The sequence below is a fragment of the Grammomys surdaster genome, unplaced genomic scaffold (genome assembly GCF_004785775.1).
Source record: "Grammomys surdaster isolate TR1022 unplaced genomic scaffold, NIH_TR_1.0 99, whole genome shotgun sequence".
Lineage (NCBI taxonomy): Eukaryota > Metazoa > Chordata > Mammalia > Rodentia > Muridae > Grammomys > Grammomys surdaster.
In genome coordinates, this window is record NW_021604578.1 from 5,329,688 (window position 1) to 5,351,196 (window position 21,509).

At 39.7% G+C, this 21,509-nt stretch overlaps 1 protein-coding gene across 1 annotated transcript in view; it reads right to left on the bottom strand.

Annotated features, from left to right (window-relative positions):
* Window positions 1–21,509, bottom strand: part of Arl15 (ADP ribosylation factor like GTPase 15) — a 365,525-nt gene that overhangs the window by 172,858 nt on the left and 171,158 nt on the right. The window contains exon 4 of the mRNA XM_028784212.1: window positions 13,952–14,160. Coding sequence (XP_028640045.1) covers window positions 13,952–14,160 — 209 coding nt within the window. The remainder of the gene's footprint in view (window positions 1–13,951; window positions 14,161–21,509) is intronic.

The following is a 21,509-nucleotide window of genomic DNA, read 5'->3' on the forward strand; positions in this document are numbered from 1 at the left end:
TATTAATTATATTCTAAAAAGAAGACAAGCAAGCCACATGTATACCCTTCTGTGTGGATGGGCGCAGTTAAGAGCTACCTCTGGTTATGGAGCAATGAGCCCCTAGATATACTTTTAGACCATTTCCAAATAGGAATGATGGGCTCCTCATTAGGGTTGAGCACAGAGCAGAGAGTGCAGCAGCCATGTGTGGTTAGGTTTCTTTCACATCCAAGCTTGCTGCAAGACAGGCCAAGCATGACAGGATGCTTTAAAAATTGCAGCAGTAAACGACTCGAAGGTCACATAATTATTTTATAAACAGACGCAAGATAGGAGAAAGTGACAGTCCTCTTTGCTGCGATTCAGAGGTGACTGAAAACCAACTTGAGAATTAATGGAATTAATTTGGAATTTCAGAGATCTGAAAGCTTTCTAATGCCGGGGATTTCAACTTTGCAATTTCAGGACAACCCTGCTGCTGGCCTTTCTTGACCTGTTGTGAAGTAAATCAGGCACACTAATGTGGGCTAACAAGTCTTTTTCACACTGTTCCGTCACCCTGCCTCCCCTTTCTCCCCAGACATGCCTTTCTGCCGCACTCTGTCTAGCCACCCCTCGTCAAAGCACACAAAATGGCCACTGTAGCTCCGCATTACTGCTCATTAGATCACAGGGTAGTCAAGTGGAACTGCCCGGGGTTCCCAAAGGAGAGCTATACTTCAAAAATCTGTCCATGTCAAATGAAGAAAAAAAACCCTGAGCGTGGGGTCACCCAGATCAGTGATCAAAAGAAACCGAGAATGAAGGAGATAAAAAGCACACCCTCGTTTTTGTTAAACACACACAGGTCTGATTTATTAGCAGGGTTATAGAGATAGGATGAGGGCCCCCCCCAACACCCACACACCCTGTTTTCAAATTTTAACAAAGTAATTTGCTTTAATCAGGTCCTGTTGGCTGTTAAATTCCAGACTTTTAAGAAGTCTATGACAAATTCTTAAAATTTCCCCAAAAGAAACTACACTCCAGGAAACCCAGTTTTTAGGAGGACGCTTACATGTTTCCAAAAACACTTGAAAAGCAATAAAAGTAATACGAAATAATCCACCTATAATGCTGGAGGAGATTCTATTTAAATCTGAAAGAACCGGTGCCACATACACTCTAAAATAATCCCAGCAACCTCTTGGGCCTTCAAAGGCGGAAACAAGCAGGCTGTCAATCACAAGCCCTGAAAGGCAGATTTCTGGGCCTCTGGGAGGCCATGAACCTCTGCAGGTGGCCCACACCTCTCCCATCACCACCATCAGTCCACACCCTCTCAGAGGAACACATTTTATCCATGCTTTTAAAGGCTTTGAGAGAAGATATTAATTTAACAGTACTGCAAACACGGCCTGTTGAAATTGAGCAGAACGGCCTGTCTGCAGCAGAATTTACTATTCATTTTCTCAAGTGAAAAGTACCAAGAGTTTATTTTCCTAGTTTCTTCCTCAGAGAAAAGTAGATTTTATTACCTAACGGTGAAAAAGAGAGAAATTTTTGACAAGCATACTATTAATGTATGTCAGAGTGAAAGTAACACAAATACTCATAATGTATTCTGACAAAAATTACAATTTGTATAAAGTCTTCTGTGTTCTTCTCTTCTTTCCTCCCTGTATTTGGAATGCAGTCTTTAAGGAAAATTCCAGAGTCTATGTATGGTGTATGCCTAACTTGAACATCTTTCTGTTTCACTCTCGTGAGCCTGAGGAACACCCCCGAGGCACACCCCACCCGATCAGGCACAGATCTCACTGCCTTAACTGAACATCCTAGGGACTGGAAACTGGCCTGTCAGGAGTGAGGAAGACAGCCTGGGGCAGGCGCCCCATGAAGTCCTTCAATAAGCCTTGTCATCACTATGAGGCAGGGTCTAGGGTTATCCCACTTTACAGATGAACAAAGAGATTCAAAGTGTGCTCTCAATCACTCAGCTGCTCAGGAGGAAGGGGAACCTCAGAAAGCCTACTCTCTGAGTCATCTAAGCCAGTAACCATCTCCAAACCAAAGGTGAGTAGCCACTAGGTTCCATGCTTAGATCCCAGGTCCCGGTAGCTTCAGTCTGACAGTTTCAGTAATACTTGGGAAATGCTGGCATGTATATTCAGCAGCAGTTTTGTTTATGAACAGAAAAACCCAGAAACAACTTAAATTTTGTCAGTAACGGAATGAATACACAAACACTCGCAGAGGAGGTCATGTTCTGGAATACACGGACCGCTGAAAATGAGCAAACTAGGACCTACATGTGCCATATATATACACTCAAACACGGAATTTGAAAGTCTATTCAAATACATTACATAATACACTTCTGAACTGAAGCCATCCGTGTAATCACCTGCACCTCACTTGGAAACACGGATAGGTAGTGAAGCAGGAAAAGGCGCCCTGGACAAGATATGTTAACAACTTCAGGATGGCACTGGCTCTTAAATGAGTGAGGATGGGAAAAAGATAGGAGAGAACAGAGGAATAGCTTCCAAATCATCTTTTATGGTCTGTTTCTCTACAGAAAGGATCTGAAATGTATCAAGAGGAAATGTTCTCATTTGCGAAGTCTGCATGACAGATGAGTAAGTATGCCCCTTTTATTATCTGGGGCACTTAACTATATGTTTGCAAGTTTACAAATTGAGATGTGACTGCCTGAGATTTGCAAATCTGTTTTGCAAAACTAGAGAGCATGGTGTCTCTAAGCTCACTCATGTGATTCAATAAGCTGCTTAAAACCCAAACACTGGTAACTAGAGATCAAACATAAGTGAACTGACCAACTCTTGTGGTATCATCAATGCCTTTGAGATAATTATAGTCACCAATATATAGTCTACACTCCATTTTGCTGTTAGGCAAAATTCCATTAGGCTGGTGTTTCTAACCTTTTAACACTCAATATTTGGTAATCAAACTTGTGGAAGACAGAGTTGTGCATGAAAGCCAAGCAGCATACATGAGCAGAAGAGAGAGTCACTCTGAACTTTCCTGTCCTCATTAACATTTTATGGTGTGTGTGTGTGTTTAGATTATCTACTATTCCATGGAAATCCAAATACAATAACATGTATTTTCTGTAGGGACTTAATTGACAGGGGAATGGATTAAGTAATCTCAAATGCAGTTACTTTTTAAACTTACAGTTTGTAAAGAAAACCCCAATTGCAGGAGTTACTCTAAAACCAACCCCAATGAGAATAAATCCAGGATTTATAGACATAGCACTTTCTTTTAACAGCATAAAAATATATTACTTTTATTTTCTTTGAGTTAGGGACTTACTATGTAATCCTGGTTGCCCTGAAAGTCACTACATAGACCAAGATGGTCTCAAACACACAGAGATCCACCTGCTTCTACCTCTTGGGTGCTGAGATTAAAGCCAAGCACATTAATGTCCACCTTTGGTGATGTTTAATAGTATACTTTTTCCAGCTGAGCATTGCCACTGCTAGAGAATTATATGGCACATCATAGCTGGAAGCCCACCAACTATTACTACCAAAAGGTTATTAGGATCTTTGTATTTCACTTTTAATGTATAAAGCTATAAAATCACTGGGACATATCAACTGTGTTACCAAAAACGATGTTTATGGATTTGTAGCCATAGTTAATTTGAATTAAGCACAATAATCTTTACTTTCTATGTTTCCATTGCTTAAAATAACGTTTTCAATTATTAAAGGGATCCTACAAGATTTGGAACCATGAAAAAACTGCAAAAGAAGAGAAAAACATCTTAGGATAGAGAAATCTTCATAATAAGGAAAGAAAACAAAAAGGTTCTGGTAAAAATGACAAGAAAAATGTAAAATAAATAAATCAATAAACAAAAATTAACAAAACAAAACATGAGACTGGCGAGATGGCTCAGTGGGTAAGAAAGAGCATTTGCTGCTCTAGCATAAGGCGTGAATTTAGTTCCAGCACCCACATGGTGGCGAGGGATCCAGCACCCTCTTCTGGCCTATGGGGGCACCAGACAAATGCACAGTGCACATAATATGCAGCAAACCACTCATACACATGAAATATAAATTATCAATCTTAAAAAAAAAAACAACCGAACAAGAACATTATCTTAATAATAAGCCATTGCTCAGGCAATCTTGTCACCTCCTGCTTTATCAGAAAGTCTGTTCCTCCCCTCCCGTTAATTATAAAACTGGCCTTAATTAATGTACAAGTCATTTAAAAAACCAGAGTTACTAAGTTAAAAAAAATCAATCAAAAGATAGTAAGATATCCAAACCTAAGATTCAAACAAAAATATCAGTATAAAAATATGGTAACTTGCCATCCACTTTTATTGGCCCAGATATGCAACACACATTTACAATTATCTAGCTCTGATTTCCCACTTAAATAATTCAAATACGTAAGAGAGTTACTCAGCAAAATGGGCAAGGAGCAGTTTAAATTAAGATACTTTAGGATTAAAATGTAAATCTTTATATATAAAAGAGAAAAAGGTATACTTAAGAGTGTGTTTTCACATTTTTTTTTTTCCTTTAGGCAGGGCTTTAGAATACAAACCTTTGTTTTTTGCAGAGTAAGAATAACTGAATTGAAGATATGACTAAGGGCACATGAGTTATATATCTCTGTCCTGAGAGCCTTTCTGCTTCATCTTTATGCAGCCTGGGTGACTACTCAATCCTTCTGTCAATGCACTATGCTAACGTCTGGGGAGAGAAGACCTTGCTTTTACAGAATAGCCAGGAACCACAGTCTTCTATCAGCTGTTCCCAAAGGATTGATTCCTCAGCAAGCATGCTCTCATTTCGTCTCCTTGCTCCCCCTGTCAAAAGTGTGCACAAGGTACCCAGATTTTCCACTTTGGCTCCTTTTAACAAAGTCCTGTTTTGGCTTGACAAACTATTAGTCGTAACTTTATATGCTAAAAATAAATATTTGACAAACTCTCAATGTTAAAACTATACCATTCCACGGAACCTCTAAATTATTTCACAGCTCGTACACAGAGTCCTCTTCCCATATGGCTCCGTTGGCTTCAGTTCCCATTTTTTGAAAGCTATCCCAAATATCTGATGGAATGACTTCCTGGCCAACCTTTCTCTGTACTGTATTCATTTAAGACCTCAAAACCTCATTTCAGCTATAGCATGAACTTAGATTGTCTCTCTCCATTGTGCTTAGCATAGCTGAATCTAGCACCCAAACTTAAATTATAGGCCCCCATAAAAAAGAAAATCCTCAAAACTTTCCTCACTGCAACTATGCAGTAGAAAATATCTAAACTTGGGGCAGGAGAGAGGTCAAAGATCTATATGCATACAAATTTAGACAATACACTTTCTAGTAAAGAAGGTGGTAAATGTCTCTTTACTGTTAGATGGTATCCAAAGATCATAAGGGATTCAGCCAGAAGAAAACCCTGTGGTGCTTCCAAAATGAGATGCTGTTTTTTCATCAGACCTCATAGAACAACCTCGCATTTGTATTGAGAGCACCCATTATATCTTTGCTTGAAGCTACTAGATCAATTTTCTCAACATATAGATATTCATGGTTGTTATATGACTGTCTAAATAAGAGATTGTGGCTCACATGCAGAATTCTATAGAAAGGGATATTACTAAAGAGAGAAAAAGAAGAAGAGAATGTAGATCCCAATAAGTGAGAGAGAGGGGGTCCGGCAGGCAAATTAGTACTCACTAACGGTGTCTGTGCGCAGTCCTCGGAAGGCCGCTGTTAAGCTGTATTTCCTATCCATTATCTATCTGTACCATTGCAGGCACAGATTCACTGTTTCTGTCTAAGTAGGTGCAACTCACAGGTAAAAAACTAAGATGGCAAAGCAAGGGGAAATACCCCTTCTAAGTTACAGAAGTAGAAAGCAAGGATTATTTTTTATATCATATTTTCATTCTCAGGTAGTGCGTGGTAGGAAGCCACGCACATGTGATTTTTCATTTTTGTGAGGACACAGCAGAGTGTTTTCAGTCATGGCCAGAAAAGGACTGTGTTCTTACCTGCTTTTTCCATGCTGCAATGAAAGATGCCGGCCTCATTAGAAACCTTGCTGGCTCCCCAGACTTTCTGTGGTCTGGCTTTGCCAGTGATTACTGGTCAAAACCTTTAATTACAGTATATAGTTTGTGCAGCTGCCTGGAAATTGGTCTCGGGGTCAGTGGCTCTTCCCGTTCCCTTCTTTCCATTCTTTTGAAGCAATATTGCTGAACGGAAGGCATTGTTCCAGCTTTCTGGTGTGCTCTGTCTGCTGCACAATATGAATAGCTTTGCAATCACCCCAGCAATTGGTTCTTCAACTGCCTTTAGGTTGTCAATTGTAATTCAGTGGCTCCAGCCACCTTTTCTTTCATTCTCTTGGGGTCTTTTATTACTTAATTTGCAATAATATTAGGGAATGTCTTCTTCAGACATGTCACTAATGTCTTATTGATTATGAAGCCAGGACTACATCTGACTTTTATGCCTGCTACAATGTTTCAGTATTTTTTTTTTCCTCTGGACTTCTGATGCTGATCTTTGCAGTTATCTTGTAAGGAATTTATCTTGTAAGGAATTGTACTTAATTCTGAAGGTTTTCATTCTCAAGATTCTAATGAAGTTCCCTTAAGATATTCTCGCTGAGATTAATTTATATAGTTATAGCTAGAGCTATTTTTGCAACTTCCCAAAGACAGACTCTCATTTTAAAAAAAAGGACTAGTGAAGTTTCCACAGTTCATTCCCATGGTTCATGCTCTATTTTTTAAATACAAAAATTATAATTTTGAGTTCTCTTCAACTTAGAAATAGTTAGCTAAGAGACAAGATCTGTGAAGAGAAATTCATCATGAACTTTTCAGACTCAAAAAAAAATCTAGACAATGCTTTCAGAAGTTATATAAGGAAAGAAACTATTAAAAATAACTCCCAGGTTACCAAATCTAAAGGAAGTTTTTTTTTTTAAATTTGGGGGAGGGGAGAGAAAGAACAAAAACATCTTGATCTAATGAAGGAAAAAAATCTTCAGTGTATTAAGTCTCAAATCCTCAGCCCTGGACAAAATCCAGCATATTAACCTCTCTCATTAGGCTTAGCCATTCCAGAGAAACTAAGGGTATTTTTTAAGCAGACACTATGTAATAATAATAATGATAATAATTATCATAATGATAATAACTAACGCTTATTGTGCTTTTTATCTTCAAAGCAACTTACTGACATTAACTATGTATCCATCTTCAAATTAATTTAACTCAACAAATGTTTTATTAACTTTGTTAGCTATGAACTCAAACTGAGTTTTCTTTTGCAAATGAAATAAATAAATAAATAAAAATTCAGTGCTCCCTTCTGAATGGTACTATAGATTTCTGCCTCGAAAATAACTTTCTGACTTCAATGAATAATAATTAATGAAATACTACATTTTACAGAATACAAACTTGAAATAGAGGTAGGAAGGGTAATATAGCCGTATAACTACATTCATATAGCTTTGACAAGACAAGGAGCAAATATTGTTTAATAAAACAGGCCTCTAACTTCAATAGTTATAATTCTTTCTTGTGAAATATATAAATATAGAAGAAAAATATTTTTAAAAAGTCCTAAAGTTCACCAGTATAAGAAATTATTACATTAAAGGCTAAACTTGCTTTTATTAAATTGTATTCATTACTTTAAAACCATGTCAACTATATTTACTCAGAATTTCATGTGTACTGCTCTTCATGTGAGAAATAGAAACAGAAAAAGTATTCAATGTTAGAAAATGAAACAAGCTCACTATGGTTAAAAGAAAGCAACTTTTTATTTTTAAACAAATTAAAAGATTATTATTTGATCTGAAGATTTGCTACTTTTTATGAGAATTTGGGGAAGAAAATAGCAACAAGGAACACTATTAATCAGCTGTCTAACAAACACAAGTGAAAGTACGTAAGATCAATCATTTGAAAATACAATAATTAACACCTTAAAGCTCTAAAAACCATACTGCAGGCAGAGTGTTGAGTATCTCCTGCAGATAAGGTACTCAGCGAATGCACACAACAGGTCTGGAGCCCAGGAAAACCAAAGTTTCTATATTCCTCTAGAATGGATGAGAAGAGTTGGACTAAGTAAAGATAGCAGTTAGCAATCTGGATGAGGAAGGCAGCCCTGGGCCAGCAGGAACACACGTGGGACAAGACCCAGAGGTAGTCATTCTTTCAAACAGCAACATGGAACGAAGACTCTAACAAGTCATAATCCTTCAAGGGGGTTTATGAATCTCAGAAGTTGGCAGCAAAGTTAAGAGACAAATCATTTTAATATTAATCTGGGTAAGTCCAGAGTGCTAGCAGAAATCAGAAATGTGCACCTAAAGTTGTCTTGGGCCTGGAGAAGACTTTCTGTTGTGATGTAATCTTAGGGTAACGTTCCTGGAGAAGTGGGAATAATGAGAGGTAGGGCAACAGGAGAAAAGAAAGAGAAATCCAGTTACACGGCACATAACATTTGAGATCTGTGGAGTTTCGCTGACTCTGGGTAAGTCAGAAAATGGTACCACTTTTAACAAGGATATCGTGGAAAACAGGGAGGGGGGTGTGGTCCCTTCTGGTTCTCAAGGAGAAGCAGAGCCAAACTGGGGCAGCTTGAAGGTAAACTGCAACAGGAAGGTAGGATGAGGGTGAAGGTCTGAAGTCTGCAGAGAGGTTCTGCACACGCTGAGGGAGAAAAGGACACAGACATATCTGGACACCAGGAAGAATTAAAAAGTCTTTACAGGTTTACAACATTCCCGGCCTTATATGAGGCAAAGACATGTCAACACCAAAGAAAGAAAGAAAATGGGAAAGAGACTGTTTTGGGGAGTGTGTGCTGTCATATTTTGAAACATGTTTCTTTACTGCCCCATTGAAGCAATTTCCTGGGTAAAAATGTTCCTTTCTAAAATAACCGATTTGTTTGGGAATGAGGGTTTTAATAGTTTACGGTAGACTTGGGACATTCTCATTACCTAGTAGATGCAAGAAACACAGGTAACAAGGAAGAACGGTGAGAGCAAGCCGGGCAGATGTACAACCAAGAAATTAATTTTTCTTTTCTCAAAGACTGCACACAGAAACCTGAATGACTATACAGTATGTCAGCTGATCTCAGTACTCTCAGCCTCAAAGTTGCCCTTTAAAGTGCACTTTTCATGATGATGTTTTTGCAACTATTAATGGGGATTGCTAACTCAGCTTTTCTCGTAGGTCAAGGAACATTTTTAAGAAATAACAGAGTCATTCAGCAGAGGACAGACTCCCAAACCCTGTCATTACCTCGCAAAATTTAATTGTAACAGTGTGGAGGACATCTGTAAGGAACGGACAAAATTATCTGTATCTCTTATATCATTTTAGAATAAGTATATGTCCCATAAGGGAGTTTCCAAACTGCTCACACCATAGGTATGTGCACTGCTCTATGTGAAATCCAATCAGTATTCTAAAATGCTGCCAAGAGGCAGGTCAGGATCCATGGAGAGCTTGTCAGGCTTCAAGTAGAGTGCACTTCCCAGTGAAAACTGTTGTGCTCCATACACAGAAAGGGACCTTCAGTAGAACTTAGTGCTTTATACAATTTTAACCGTGTTTTGCATTTTGTAATAAAAGATTTGACATTGTGGAAATTCTGAGACGATCCTTGTCTACAGCTGCTTCATAGAACTACTAAAAAGAACTACTCTGTAGTTGAGCAATACCAATACAAAATAAAAGATGCAAATTAGAGGTGCATTGTTTGGTGACATGTATTAAAGAAAGGAAAAAGGCGTGCAATGTGAAGACTATCTCTAAACGGGAATTACGATTAAGCTTGATAGATAAATACCATAAAAATCACATGTATGCTTCTTCCAGAAGACAACTGCTGCCTCCAGATTAAATCCCCTACCCCTAAGGATTGAATGCAGTGTTTAGAAAAATTGAACCCAAGAATGCTTGGAGATACTTCCTTCACATTTCTACTCTATTATTTTCAAATATAGTACCATGCTCCATGAACACAGCATAAAAATTAACAGGCACAATAATCACAAATTTCAGCTGCGGTATTGACACACTAATTGAGAATCTGTATTTCCCAAGAAATAATCAATGAAGCAGGAAGCTAATCAAGTCCCTGGGCCTCATAATTCTGCTTCAAAAATCTGTTTCACGGTCTTCATATTTTTCAATTAAGATTTGCAGCAGTAAAAACATTCAATCGTGCTTATCTAATGTAGGGCTTTTGAAAAAGTTACATAATTCGAATTAAGGGCACTTACGAACGTCAAATCAAATAAAGCTGCTGAAAATAAGGACTGCTTCATTCAGGTTAGCAAGATGAGTCATTTTATATGGCCTGGTAAAACCAATAAAACAAAAATAAGACTGAAAAAAAAAAAGCCAGGAAGTAAAAAAACAGTGGTCAGCAACCATATAGAGAGAAAATAGGATTACATTAGTAAGTACTATATCAACTTAACTTCTCAGAAAATACTCCTGGTCTACTTAGTAACTTCAGAACTGAAGGAAGCTCTCCAAAGGGAGTTGTAAAACAAATTAGATTCAATTACAATTCAATACAAATAAAAATCCAAACGATTTACTCTTAAGAGTTCTCATTTTACAGCTTTACCATTTAAATTAGACCAAATTTCCTCCTAACCTATCAGCTGGGCCACTTGGCATGAACGTAGTTTTTTTTTTTTTTTTTTTTTTAGTATGTTTTCCATAGAGAAAAATTGATGATATGAATATATCCTGGAAAACTACAGGAACCTCACCTCCCCTAAAGTGAGCAGAACAAACATCTGGTGTAAGAATTGCCTGGCTTTCCAACAGCATATAGGGTGTCATTTTACCCAGTATTTTTCCACGGTGTGTGTTTGATTTTTGTTTTTTTTTTTTTTAAAAAAAAGCAATGTATGCTTCTACTATCAATTTTTAAAAATCTTGTAAGTTGAACAAATCACTACCAGGTAAGTAATGAAGGGAAAGGAAGATATATTACCTACAAGATGCCACTTGCTTCTCCAAGGGCAGCGAGACAGTTGGGCAAGTTGCCCGTTTTGTGGGTTATGGAGTAATTTTAACCATTGTCTTCCTTTCTTAATTCCGTGCTCCATACAGACAGCAGCATGCACAGCATGAGATGGAGCTAAAATATTTAACTTCCTGATGATTTGTATCTCATCAGAATCCTGGCGACCATTCATGGTTCTCCTCTGGGTCTCGCTGGCTTGCATCCACTTGTGGGTTAACAGTTATCTTAATAAACAAGTGAATTCTTAAATCTTACTCGAGCAAACCAGACAAATCCTGGCACAATTCTCCCCGCCCCTCCACCTCAGAAAACATAAAATAGAGTAATTTTCAGGAAGAGAGGAAACAACAGGCCTAAGAACACACTGTTTTTTTCTTAACCGTGTCACGCTGTTAGCACTTCCTGGGAAGCTGAATGTATCTCCCTTGATTTTTTTTTTTTTTTTTTTTTTTTAGCAGAAATTTCTCCCTTAAAAGTCACAGATACTTTGCAGGGTAAAATATCAACTCAAAGCACCACCAAATATACACAAATGAGTAGGCACAAACAAAAGTTCACAGAGCCAGTAGCATCGTGATGAAAGGAAGAATAGCAAAAAAGATGTCTGAAGATATTTCTCCACAAACGTCTAAAATGTATTTATTTCAAGTAACATGGGACCCTGCTTTTAAATGGCCGACCCTGGCCTGCTGCTTCCAACCCAGTTTGAGGCTATTGTTTATACAACATGGAAGATTCCGTTTCACAACTCCATTTTTATGCTAACAATAAGGTATTGATTTAATTCTTAAAACATTCCTAAGAGTATGTCAACTGGGCTTTATATAAACACACTATAGAGAGTTACCTCTTTGTCATTAAGAGAAAGACTGGATGCTTTGCTTTCTTTTCACAGCCAAAGTGAAGCTAGGGTGACCATTTCATTATGCATCTACAGACCTTAGGTCTACCAAGGAATTTTCCCCCTACCCTATAAAATACTCCAAAAACGCTCTGCTAACGTGTACCTTATGATATGTGTGGATACGTGTTGACAAGTCAATGTGAGTCTTTAATTCCTACAGAGAGTACTGTGAATCGTGTATTAAGTTTAAATAGTGTTTGTATTGGGGCTGGAGACATGGCCCAGTGTTAAGATCATGTACTGCTCTCCTGGAGGATACAAGTTCGGTTCCCAGGGGACCCGATGCCTGTCACCTCCACTGGTATCTGCACGCACATTCATGTACCCTCCCCACCGTAACTGAAAATGACGAAAATAAGTCTTTCAAAAAAAGTTTGTCTTATTAATCTGATATCTAAGAGAAAGTTTCTTTAAAAACCGGAAGGAATCGTGTCAGCTACAACGTCTAACATCATTCTCACGTATCATCCACACTTTTTATACACTGATAATTCTATTTATAGGAACACTGTTTCCATATTGCCTGTGAGAATGACAAAATACTTTAGAGTCGAGAACCTCACAATGCAAACAAGCACGGAACTGGTAACAACACATTCTCTCATATTCCTTCTGCAGATAGAAAGTCTGACAGTGCAAAGGGAGCCCGAGGACCGGGATGCTAAGAACAGATCCAGGAGGCATCACGACTATACTGCAGGAGGGCTGACTGGTGATAACCTAAATGGCTATGTTTCTTTCCTTTGGGAGAGATCCTGTGGGAGGGTTGTTAAAAGACTGGGTTTCTCTGTGTAGCCCTGACTGTCCTGGAACTCACTCTGTAGATCAGGCTGGCCTTGAAATCAGAAATTTGCCTGCCTCTGCCTCCTAAGTGCTGGGATTAAAGGCATGCACTACTACAGCCAGGCTGCTACTTTTCTTTAATTACTATCAAATATATCTTCCAGAATCTATAAAGTGAAAGGGTAGCGAGTCTTGAAGACAAAAGGAGGCAACCACAGACAGCTCTGTGGGCTGAGTAATAAATCACGATGTTTCACTGTTTTTTTTTTTTTTAAACAAATAAAAAGTATCTATACATGGGCCCTCTTCCATTTAACACTATGAAGTTAGAATAAATCATTCAAACTAATCCTATGCACTTAGAGTAAGTTGGTGGGAAGGCAGGCATAAGAACAAAGCTACTAGCCATGGGTCTTCGCTTAGCATGAGGGAGGCCTGGGGCTAAATCACATTGTACTCTTCGTACCTTCTCTGCTTTTTCAGACTGAAGGGCAGCCTCATTCCTATTAAACACTTTAATCCTAAACCACTCAGGGCATTGCAGTTTTCTGGAGAGGGGAAAAAAAAATGCCCTACAAAGTGCAGGGGCAAAGGAATGCAACAGGGGTGGTTCGAGTCCACCGTACCTAAGTGATAAGCTATTTACATCTTATTATTTTAATTCCAGAAATCAGAAACTCAGCTTAGTGGGACCCTGTTTACCCAGAATAGCCTCCCACTTTCATAGGAGAGAAACAAGCTAAGAAATACAATTGGGTTAGGAGAGCAAACAGTGCCGCCACGGTGAAATATATTTGGTAGCATGAAGCCTGCGAGATAAGACACCAGGTTTTCAACAGCAGCAAGTGTTTCAGAGACAAGAACACGATATGTGAGGCTCAGTGATGTCTATCGAATCCACAGCTTATCCCTCTGAAAGGTAGCGGAGAGGGGCAAATGTTAAGTTAGCCAGACCTTTACCTCTAAAGAAATGGGAAAATAGCCAGGGATGTCTTCCAGTTAAAAAAGAATTTGTTTTTCAAGCAAGCTTAGGTGCATAAAATATGCTTTCTCATTGGATTCATAATGGGCTTCCCACTACCCATGAGAATGATGGTTCTGCGGTGAAAACATCACGTCCAGCACACCCATGGTACCGTGGCGGTGGCAATAGTTCAACACTCAGACCCAGTGGACAGACTTAGCGCACTTAGGAGACATGCATACCTCTTGTACTGAGCGAGCTGCTGGCTTGTCTTGATGATTGGCCAATATCAAAAAGGGTAAAGTGCATAACTGTGGGTGCTGGAGAGCGGAGTGCAGTTCATTTCTAGCGGTTTCTAAATCATCCTCTGAAGAGGCGCTGTCTAATACGAATATTACCCCTTGAGATCCTTGGTAGTAGCGGCTCCAGTATTTCCGGATATTATCAGCTCCTGTCAAAATGAAACACATTTCTATTTTAAAAAACAGTACTCATTAGCTTAAAAATGCACCAATAACAATTCCTACTGGAAACCAATGTATCTTTTCAAAACTGAGTGCTGAAGTCTGTGGTACAGACTAGGAATCTAAAACATACAGACCACGTAGCTAGGATGAAGGCATTATAGCCCACAGAGAGCACAGATGTTTACAATGATCTTCACGCTTTATATCAAAATAGGGGGAGAATGATCAGGAAAACTCTTCTTTTATTAAAGACAAAAGAATGTTTTAGACTTTGTTTATCAGTCCCAAATGAACTACACTCTCCACAAACTGAGTGACGTCCAAACTCAGAGAGCAACGTGACCTAGACATACACCATAGCATCTTGTTGTACCATTGCTGTAAGCTTGGTGGCAACTTTTAACAGAACAAGGCTATGCTTGAAATATTCACCAAGTGTTCACGTGATGGAATCTTTTAATTTCACGTTGATGGCATCGTCTGGAGCTGGGATGCATGGAGGTAAGGAGGGTTAGATACGAGGTCAGGGTGCCATGGTGGAATATGGCTTTACAATAGAAGGAACACACAACCACACTTTCCTGCTCAGTGTCTATGAGCACTGACGTCAGCTGCCACATCAAGACACAGTGTGACCCTCACCAGACACCCCTGACGCCGGACCTACAGTAAATTTTTTTTCGTTAGAAATCGCTCAGTCTGTGCTTTGTTGTAGCAACAGACACTGGACTGAGACACGGAGCTGAGCAGCCTTGTTTAACTCCATGTACAGAGTTATTAGCATAATAACTTTTTATGACTAAATACTGAAATTTGTGAACCACTAAAATCTTGGCCTTTCATGTATCTGTATAAATCCACTTGGATTCACTACACATGAGGCAAAGAAAAGACAACGAGCACACTCATGGTGTCAGTGAGACAGGGCGCTTAGGAGAAAAATCGAGAAGGACAGTCTTACAGCTCTTGGTATTTCTGATAAAATTGTTTTAATCATTGAATTCTGAATTCAATTTGCCCAGGAAGGGTGTGTGTGTGTGTGTGTGTGTGTGTGTGTGTGTGTTGAACAAAAGGGATGTAGTTGGTTATATAACAAGAATTGGATAAGTAATTTACTGATGTGCACCACGTGATCCAATTTCAATCAGTTAATAACTCTGTTTCTTAGTCACATATTGGACATTTGGCTGCGTGTGTAAAATACTGCGTTAATGTAAAGGACCCAGACAGTGCAATTTGGGACTAGAGTTAGGGTACGGTGGCTTGCAAAGGCCATTCATGTCTATTTCTTCCCAACACTACATTCAGTGATATCATATCAACAGCTCAAAATGAGCCACGGTGGGAATATTCTGCTGGTAGAAGTGAATCAGGGGTGTTCTCTCTGGCAAGCCAACACATCACTGGATAAAACTGGGCAGCTCCTATGCTCAGTGAGAAACAGGAAATCTGGAAGTTCTGATAACAGCTCATTAAAGTACCATCACTGAAGTGTTTGCTTAGAGCAAGGCAAATAAATGAAAAACCAGTACGTGTTTCAAGGCAGCTAACATTTATTAAGTATATTCCTGACAGCATTGCTGAGGGTTAAGAGTAGACCATACAATTCTTCCAATAACTAAGGGCTGGAAGTTTCACTGACTTAGGTTCTGAAACTAATTTTCAGATCCTGAACTGTAAGATAACTCACCTTTGCAGTATACTGAAGAGCCTAGGTACATAAGGAGTTTGAAAAATAGCCTTAAAGAAACAAACAGGAGGGATGTGAGCAATGTTGATACACATTAGAAAGGCCGGAACCAAGGAAACAAATAAAAACTAAAGAGCAAAGAAATTTCAACCCTGGATTATTTGGCATGTGAAATCCATTGCTTAAGCATAGGGGAACCAATAGAACAAGAGAACCACTGAGATTAGCCACACCTAAGGTGATGTTCCCTAGAAGCACAGTCTGCAATGGCCCTGCTTACACACATGATTATAAAAAGAATGCTGTCAAGAGAAGTCAGGAGTGAAAGTAGTAAACTAGACACAGGTCGGGGGCAGAATCGCAGTAAAGATCTGACATCAGAGATCTCACTCCAGCTTGATCCTCCAAGGAGCTCTTAGAGCCTGGATGGAATCACATAAGTCGTCCAGTCCAGAGGCCAGGGTATCTCCTTATAGTTACTGGCTGTGAGCCACTCCTAGGTACTTGGAGGGGGCTGGGACCAGATCTCATCATTTCCCAACATATCTGGCCGGGGCAGTTACTGTCAGCCAAGAGTGGTCCTCTGGAGAAGGGTACAGGTGTGAGTTATTAGCAGCCAATAGCACAGCAGCTGGGAGACGGATGCACTGGCCCAGTAAAGGAGATCTGCGTATGATACTGACAGCATCTGTTACAAGCTAAATCCAGACACTATCCATATGCTAGAAACCCATCCATAAGTCTGCGGGACAGAAGTGACAGCCGACTTATCCAGTGATGACTATTTAAAAATAACAAAGAACTGTGTGTATATGTACCAAAATTTACTACAAATTTTACTAACATAAAAAAATGTGAGATACACAATTTTCATGTAACAATGCAAGTGTTTGTTCTACTGTCAATTCCACGAAGCCGATGAGAACGGACAGAATGCTCTCACTGATTTTGGAACCGTAGAAAACCTATAGATGCAACAAACCAATAACTAGTTCTTCCATGCTTAGTGATGACCTAAGTGTCTTATGGGGACTAATTCACTCAAAGACAACCTGATGAGGTGGGTAATACTTTTTAAAATTAAAGATTTATTTGTTTTTACTTTATGTGTATGAGTGTATTCTCTGTGCATCATGTGTGTACAGTGCCAGCAGAGGCCAGAGAGGGCATCAGCTCCCCTGGAGTTGAAATTGAGAAGGTTTTCAACCACCAAGTGGGTGCTGGGAACAGAATCTGGATTCTTTGTAAGGGCAACACAGTCTTTTTGATCGCTAAGCCATCTCTACAGCTCAAAGAAAGGCACTACTATCAATTTCAATGTATTAATACAGAAACCAACACACAAAACTATTATGTCCAAGACTAAACATTCAAAACCCACTTAAGTCTAAATGTGATTGAGACAGAGTGATTACTGACCAAAAGTGATGAGCTAAATAAAAAACGATATTGTCACATAAGTCATGGTGGCAGGGAGGGGTTGGAACAAACAGTACCTAACACGCACATGTACACACATATGCATACACACATGCATGCATATATTACACCCCAAGTGGCACTACTTCTAAAATTTTCCCCAAGCAACTGACCCAATCAATACTTTCTAAGTATCTAGTCCATACAAGACAACAAGGAAAGGTGTAAAGAGATATATTTAGAAAGCTATTACTCATCTTAATACAAAATATAAAATCCTATAAAAGCAACATTAAGTATAAGGTCTATAAACCTATCAGAAGGAGTTGGGTGTGGTGATACACACCTTTAATCCCAGCTCTCCAGAGACAGAGTCAGGTGGACCGCTGTGCCTTCCAGACCATGTTGGTCAACAAAGAAAGTTTCAGGCCAGCCGCGGTTGTTATAGAAAGAATCTCTGTCTTGGAGGAACAAATATACACCCACACTACATGATGTCCAGGGCAACAAGCATAAAGAAGAAAACACTGGACACATATTTAAGAAACTCATCCACTGGAAACTCAGGGGACACGATAGAAATGCAACTCAGTGTCTCTTTCAAAGAGAAACTATGCTTCTACTTGCCATATGGTTAGACAAGACCTCGACCAACAGTACTGATGAGCAGTGGAAAAACAAAACAATTAAAAGCGAAGGAAAATACTGTACTTTTCCAAGTGTTCTTTGCATGACAGAAGATATAAATATTTCATTGTTAAGAGTGAAAAGGCTTTTTACTCTCTTACAACAAAATCTCCATGAAACCTTTGGAATCCCCGAATTTCTTCACAAACACTGAGTTTGGAATCCTAAATTGCAGACTATCCAAAAGCCAAGGGCTTTAGTTAGCAGCAGCCTAGCCCAGACTAGGGCCAAGGAAACCCGTACAGAGGAGGCAGGGTGGACAACAGTGGAGGAACCAAATTACAGTGAGAAATGATTGTGTCCTCGACCGAGCTACCAGGTGCTTCGAGGATGGAGATGAATTGGGAAGGGCATGGCCTCCTATTTGATGGTCACTTTCCACCCAGGAAGGACATACCAGCTCACACAGCCTGAAGCCAACACAGACTAAAAACTGCATGCTCTCTAGCCCTTAAATGACAATTATTACATAAAATGGCTAGGTATCAATGTTAACCATGGTTTATAGTGTTTACACTTAGATCTCAATCCAAGAGGAGGTGTTAACAGAAGATCTGTGAGGAAGGCTGTTGCTAACTGCCCTGACCACTGAAGGCCAGATACTGATTTATTAGAAGTTGTAAGAACAGACTGGGGAGAGGCTCAGAGGGCAAAGTGCTTGCCGTGCCAAGCATGAGGATAGATTCCTAGAACCCATGTAAAGCCATACAGGATCCTATGGGGAGACAGGACAATCCATAGAAGAACACAGGCTAACTAGTATAGCATGTACATTGGTAAATGAGAGACCTTGTTTCACACAAGATGAAAGGAGGCATTGACATCTGAGATTGTCCTCTGACCACCAGCAGGATACACAGCTGCCTGGGCCCACAGGACACAGTCACATCTATACATCACTGTCTTAGGGCTTCTATTTTTGTGATCAAACTCCATGACCAAAAGCAACTTGGAGAGGAAAGAGTTTACCTCAGCTTACAGTTCCATACCGAAGCCCTTCACCGAGGGAAGTCATGCAGGAAGGTGGGTAGGAACCTAGAGCAGGAACGGGTGCAGAGGAAACTGGTTTGCTTATAAAGTCTTGCTCGGCTAGCTATCTGAGAGCATCCAGGGCCACCTGCCCTGGGATGACACTGCTTACAGTTAATTGAGTCCTCTCATCTCAAACAATTAAAACACTGCACCACAGGTCAATCTGGGGGTCAGGGGTTCTCTTCAAAATGAGTCAAACATATGTCTAGTTGACTTAAAACTAACTAGCAGAAATATACCACACACACACACACACAAAGAGAGAGAGAGAGAGAGAGAGAGAGAGAGAGAGAGAGAGAGATCATATCCATGGCATACTTTGAATGTTAGTATTTTCTAATTAGTCACCAATTTGCTCATCAGGTCATGGGGACACAGCAGTCTATTAGACAAAAAATAAACAAAAAACCCCTACACATGATATATACATACATATATATGTATATATATTACACCGCTGATAGAAGACCCAGTTTAACATCACAGAAATTTAAAAAAAAAAGAAGAAGAAGAAGAAGAAGGCACCCAAGTTCTTTGCCTTATCTCTTACCAAAATGTAACAGAGCATTGGAGCTTCTAAGGAGATTCCTCTCAATAAAAAGCGAAATGCCACCTTACTATTTAGCTTTCACATTTCTTTGGTAATATATTGAGGGTTTGCACCTTATTAGCCTTCTAAGAGCCTTAAAGAAGACATGGGTACATGCTGGGGCATCCATCACTGTCACACTAGTGAGAAACAGAGTCAGCCACCTATTTCTTAAGGACTCTAGATAAGGTGTGCAAAGGAAATGACTTATTCAAGCCAGTGTTAAAAGACTGCTCTGTAATGTGCAAGCAAAGAGATGTTAAATGCCCTCAGCTTAAGTTAAAGGGAATACATTCCCTAAGCACTGATTGCTGAAAGATGGGTGCAAAGTACTTCAAGAGGGATATTCAGGAGTGGATAGCGGTAAAGCTGCTCCCCTGGAAAGCTAATCTGTACATCAGCACTGTGGAAAATGTGAGGTGGAAACAGTTAACCAAACCAAAGGCTCGCGCTCAAAGGAACCATGTACACAAACAGCTTCTGCTTTCTTTCTTGGATTCTCCAGCACAAGAAAAAAGTCTGAGGGAAAAATACAAGAGACACTAGAGCCAGAGTGAGATAAGTGTATCAGAGCAAGATATAACCCAAAGGGAAGGCCACCAACCAGGAAGCACTGGGGTGACATGGTTTATCCTGCTGGAGATCTCAGAGCTAGCACAGAGCAGGCACAGTGGTGAAGGAGACGGTTTTACCTACACATCCACCAGTCTGCTGGCTGGACACCACTGAGGAACGCCGATGTTTCCTTCCCAGCGCTATCAGGCTGCCTGTGGTAGCTTGGCAATGAAAGGGCCAGTAATAAGAGAGAAAAAAAAAAAACCCAGGTGGAGAATCTAAGGTGCTGACAGTTTGATAAGTGGGGTTATGGGCAGATACCAACAGGGCCTCCTTCAGTCATGCAAAGAATAGTGCAGGTACCAATTCAGGCCATCTGACCCACTGTTGGCTCAGTGGCAGACAAGACCAAAAAAGTAAATTACATGAAAGTGAAAAAGCAAGACTTGGTTTTCATAACATCCACATCCTCAGGAGAGGAGATGGCCAATATGCCTGCTAACACTAAGCAGCAGCTCTCAAAATCTAGCCTTTGAGCGTGCTCCAGCAGGCCGAGAAGCCCAAACTATGCTATAGCTGGACTAGGGACAGCAGACTGTTTTCAGAGTTGACATTTTTATGTTCTCTGAGGAGCTGATGTAACTGACACTGCTGGTGGGTGACATGAACATAGGTTGGGGTAGCAGGCCTGCAAGCATGCATCCCTGATTGCCAGACACTTTTAGACGGGGTGGGGAGAACAGTCACTTTAATATAAGAATATCTGAATCAGGAAGTAAATATTATCGGTCTTGTTAAATTAACCCAAAGGTATCTTTTTATTTAAACATTTCATATGACTCAAACGGTAGCATGCAAAAAGAATTCTAGTGGCGTACTGTTGCAAACAACAGTTTCAAGGATAAACTGTACAACTGTTAGTTTTAAGTTCAACCACCTGCTTTTTTCCTTTCCCTTCTTACCTGGAATTTTAATGAATTCAGACTATGATTTATGCTACTTTGTGGAAAATAAGCAACAGTATTCATTGTCAAGGATAAAATTTATTTTCAAGCAAAAGCCAGAGTTTTGGAAAAGTTATATCTGCTACTGTGTACTCAATAACTTCTCACTGAGGAAGATTGATGGTAATATTAACAGGTTCATATTTACAATGCAATGTGTCAATATCTGAGAAAGCCAAAGAGCTTGGTGAATCGAGATCTTTGGAATGGTTTTGCATAGATTAAAAAAATAATAACAATAAAGCCCTGATACAAGACTGTCAGGGCAGATGTGAAGGAACTGAAGTCTGCTGATTTGAATCCATAGTGCAACTGGCGTTCAGGAGTCTACCACTGGATGGATTTCAGTGGAGTGCC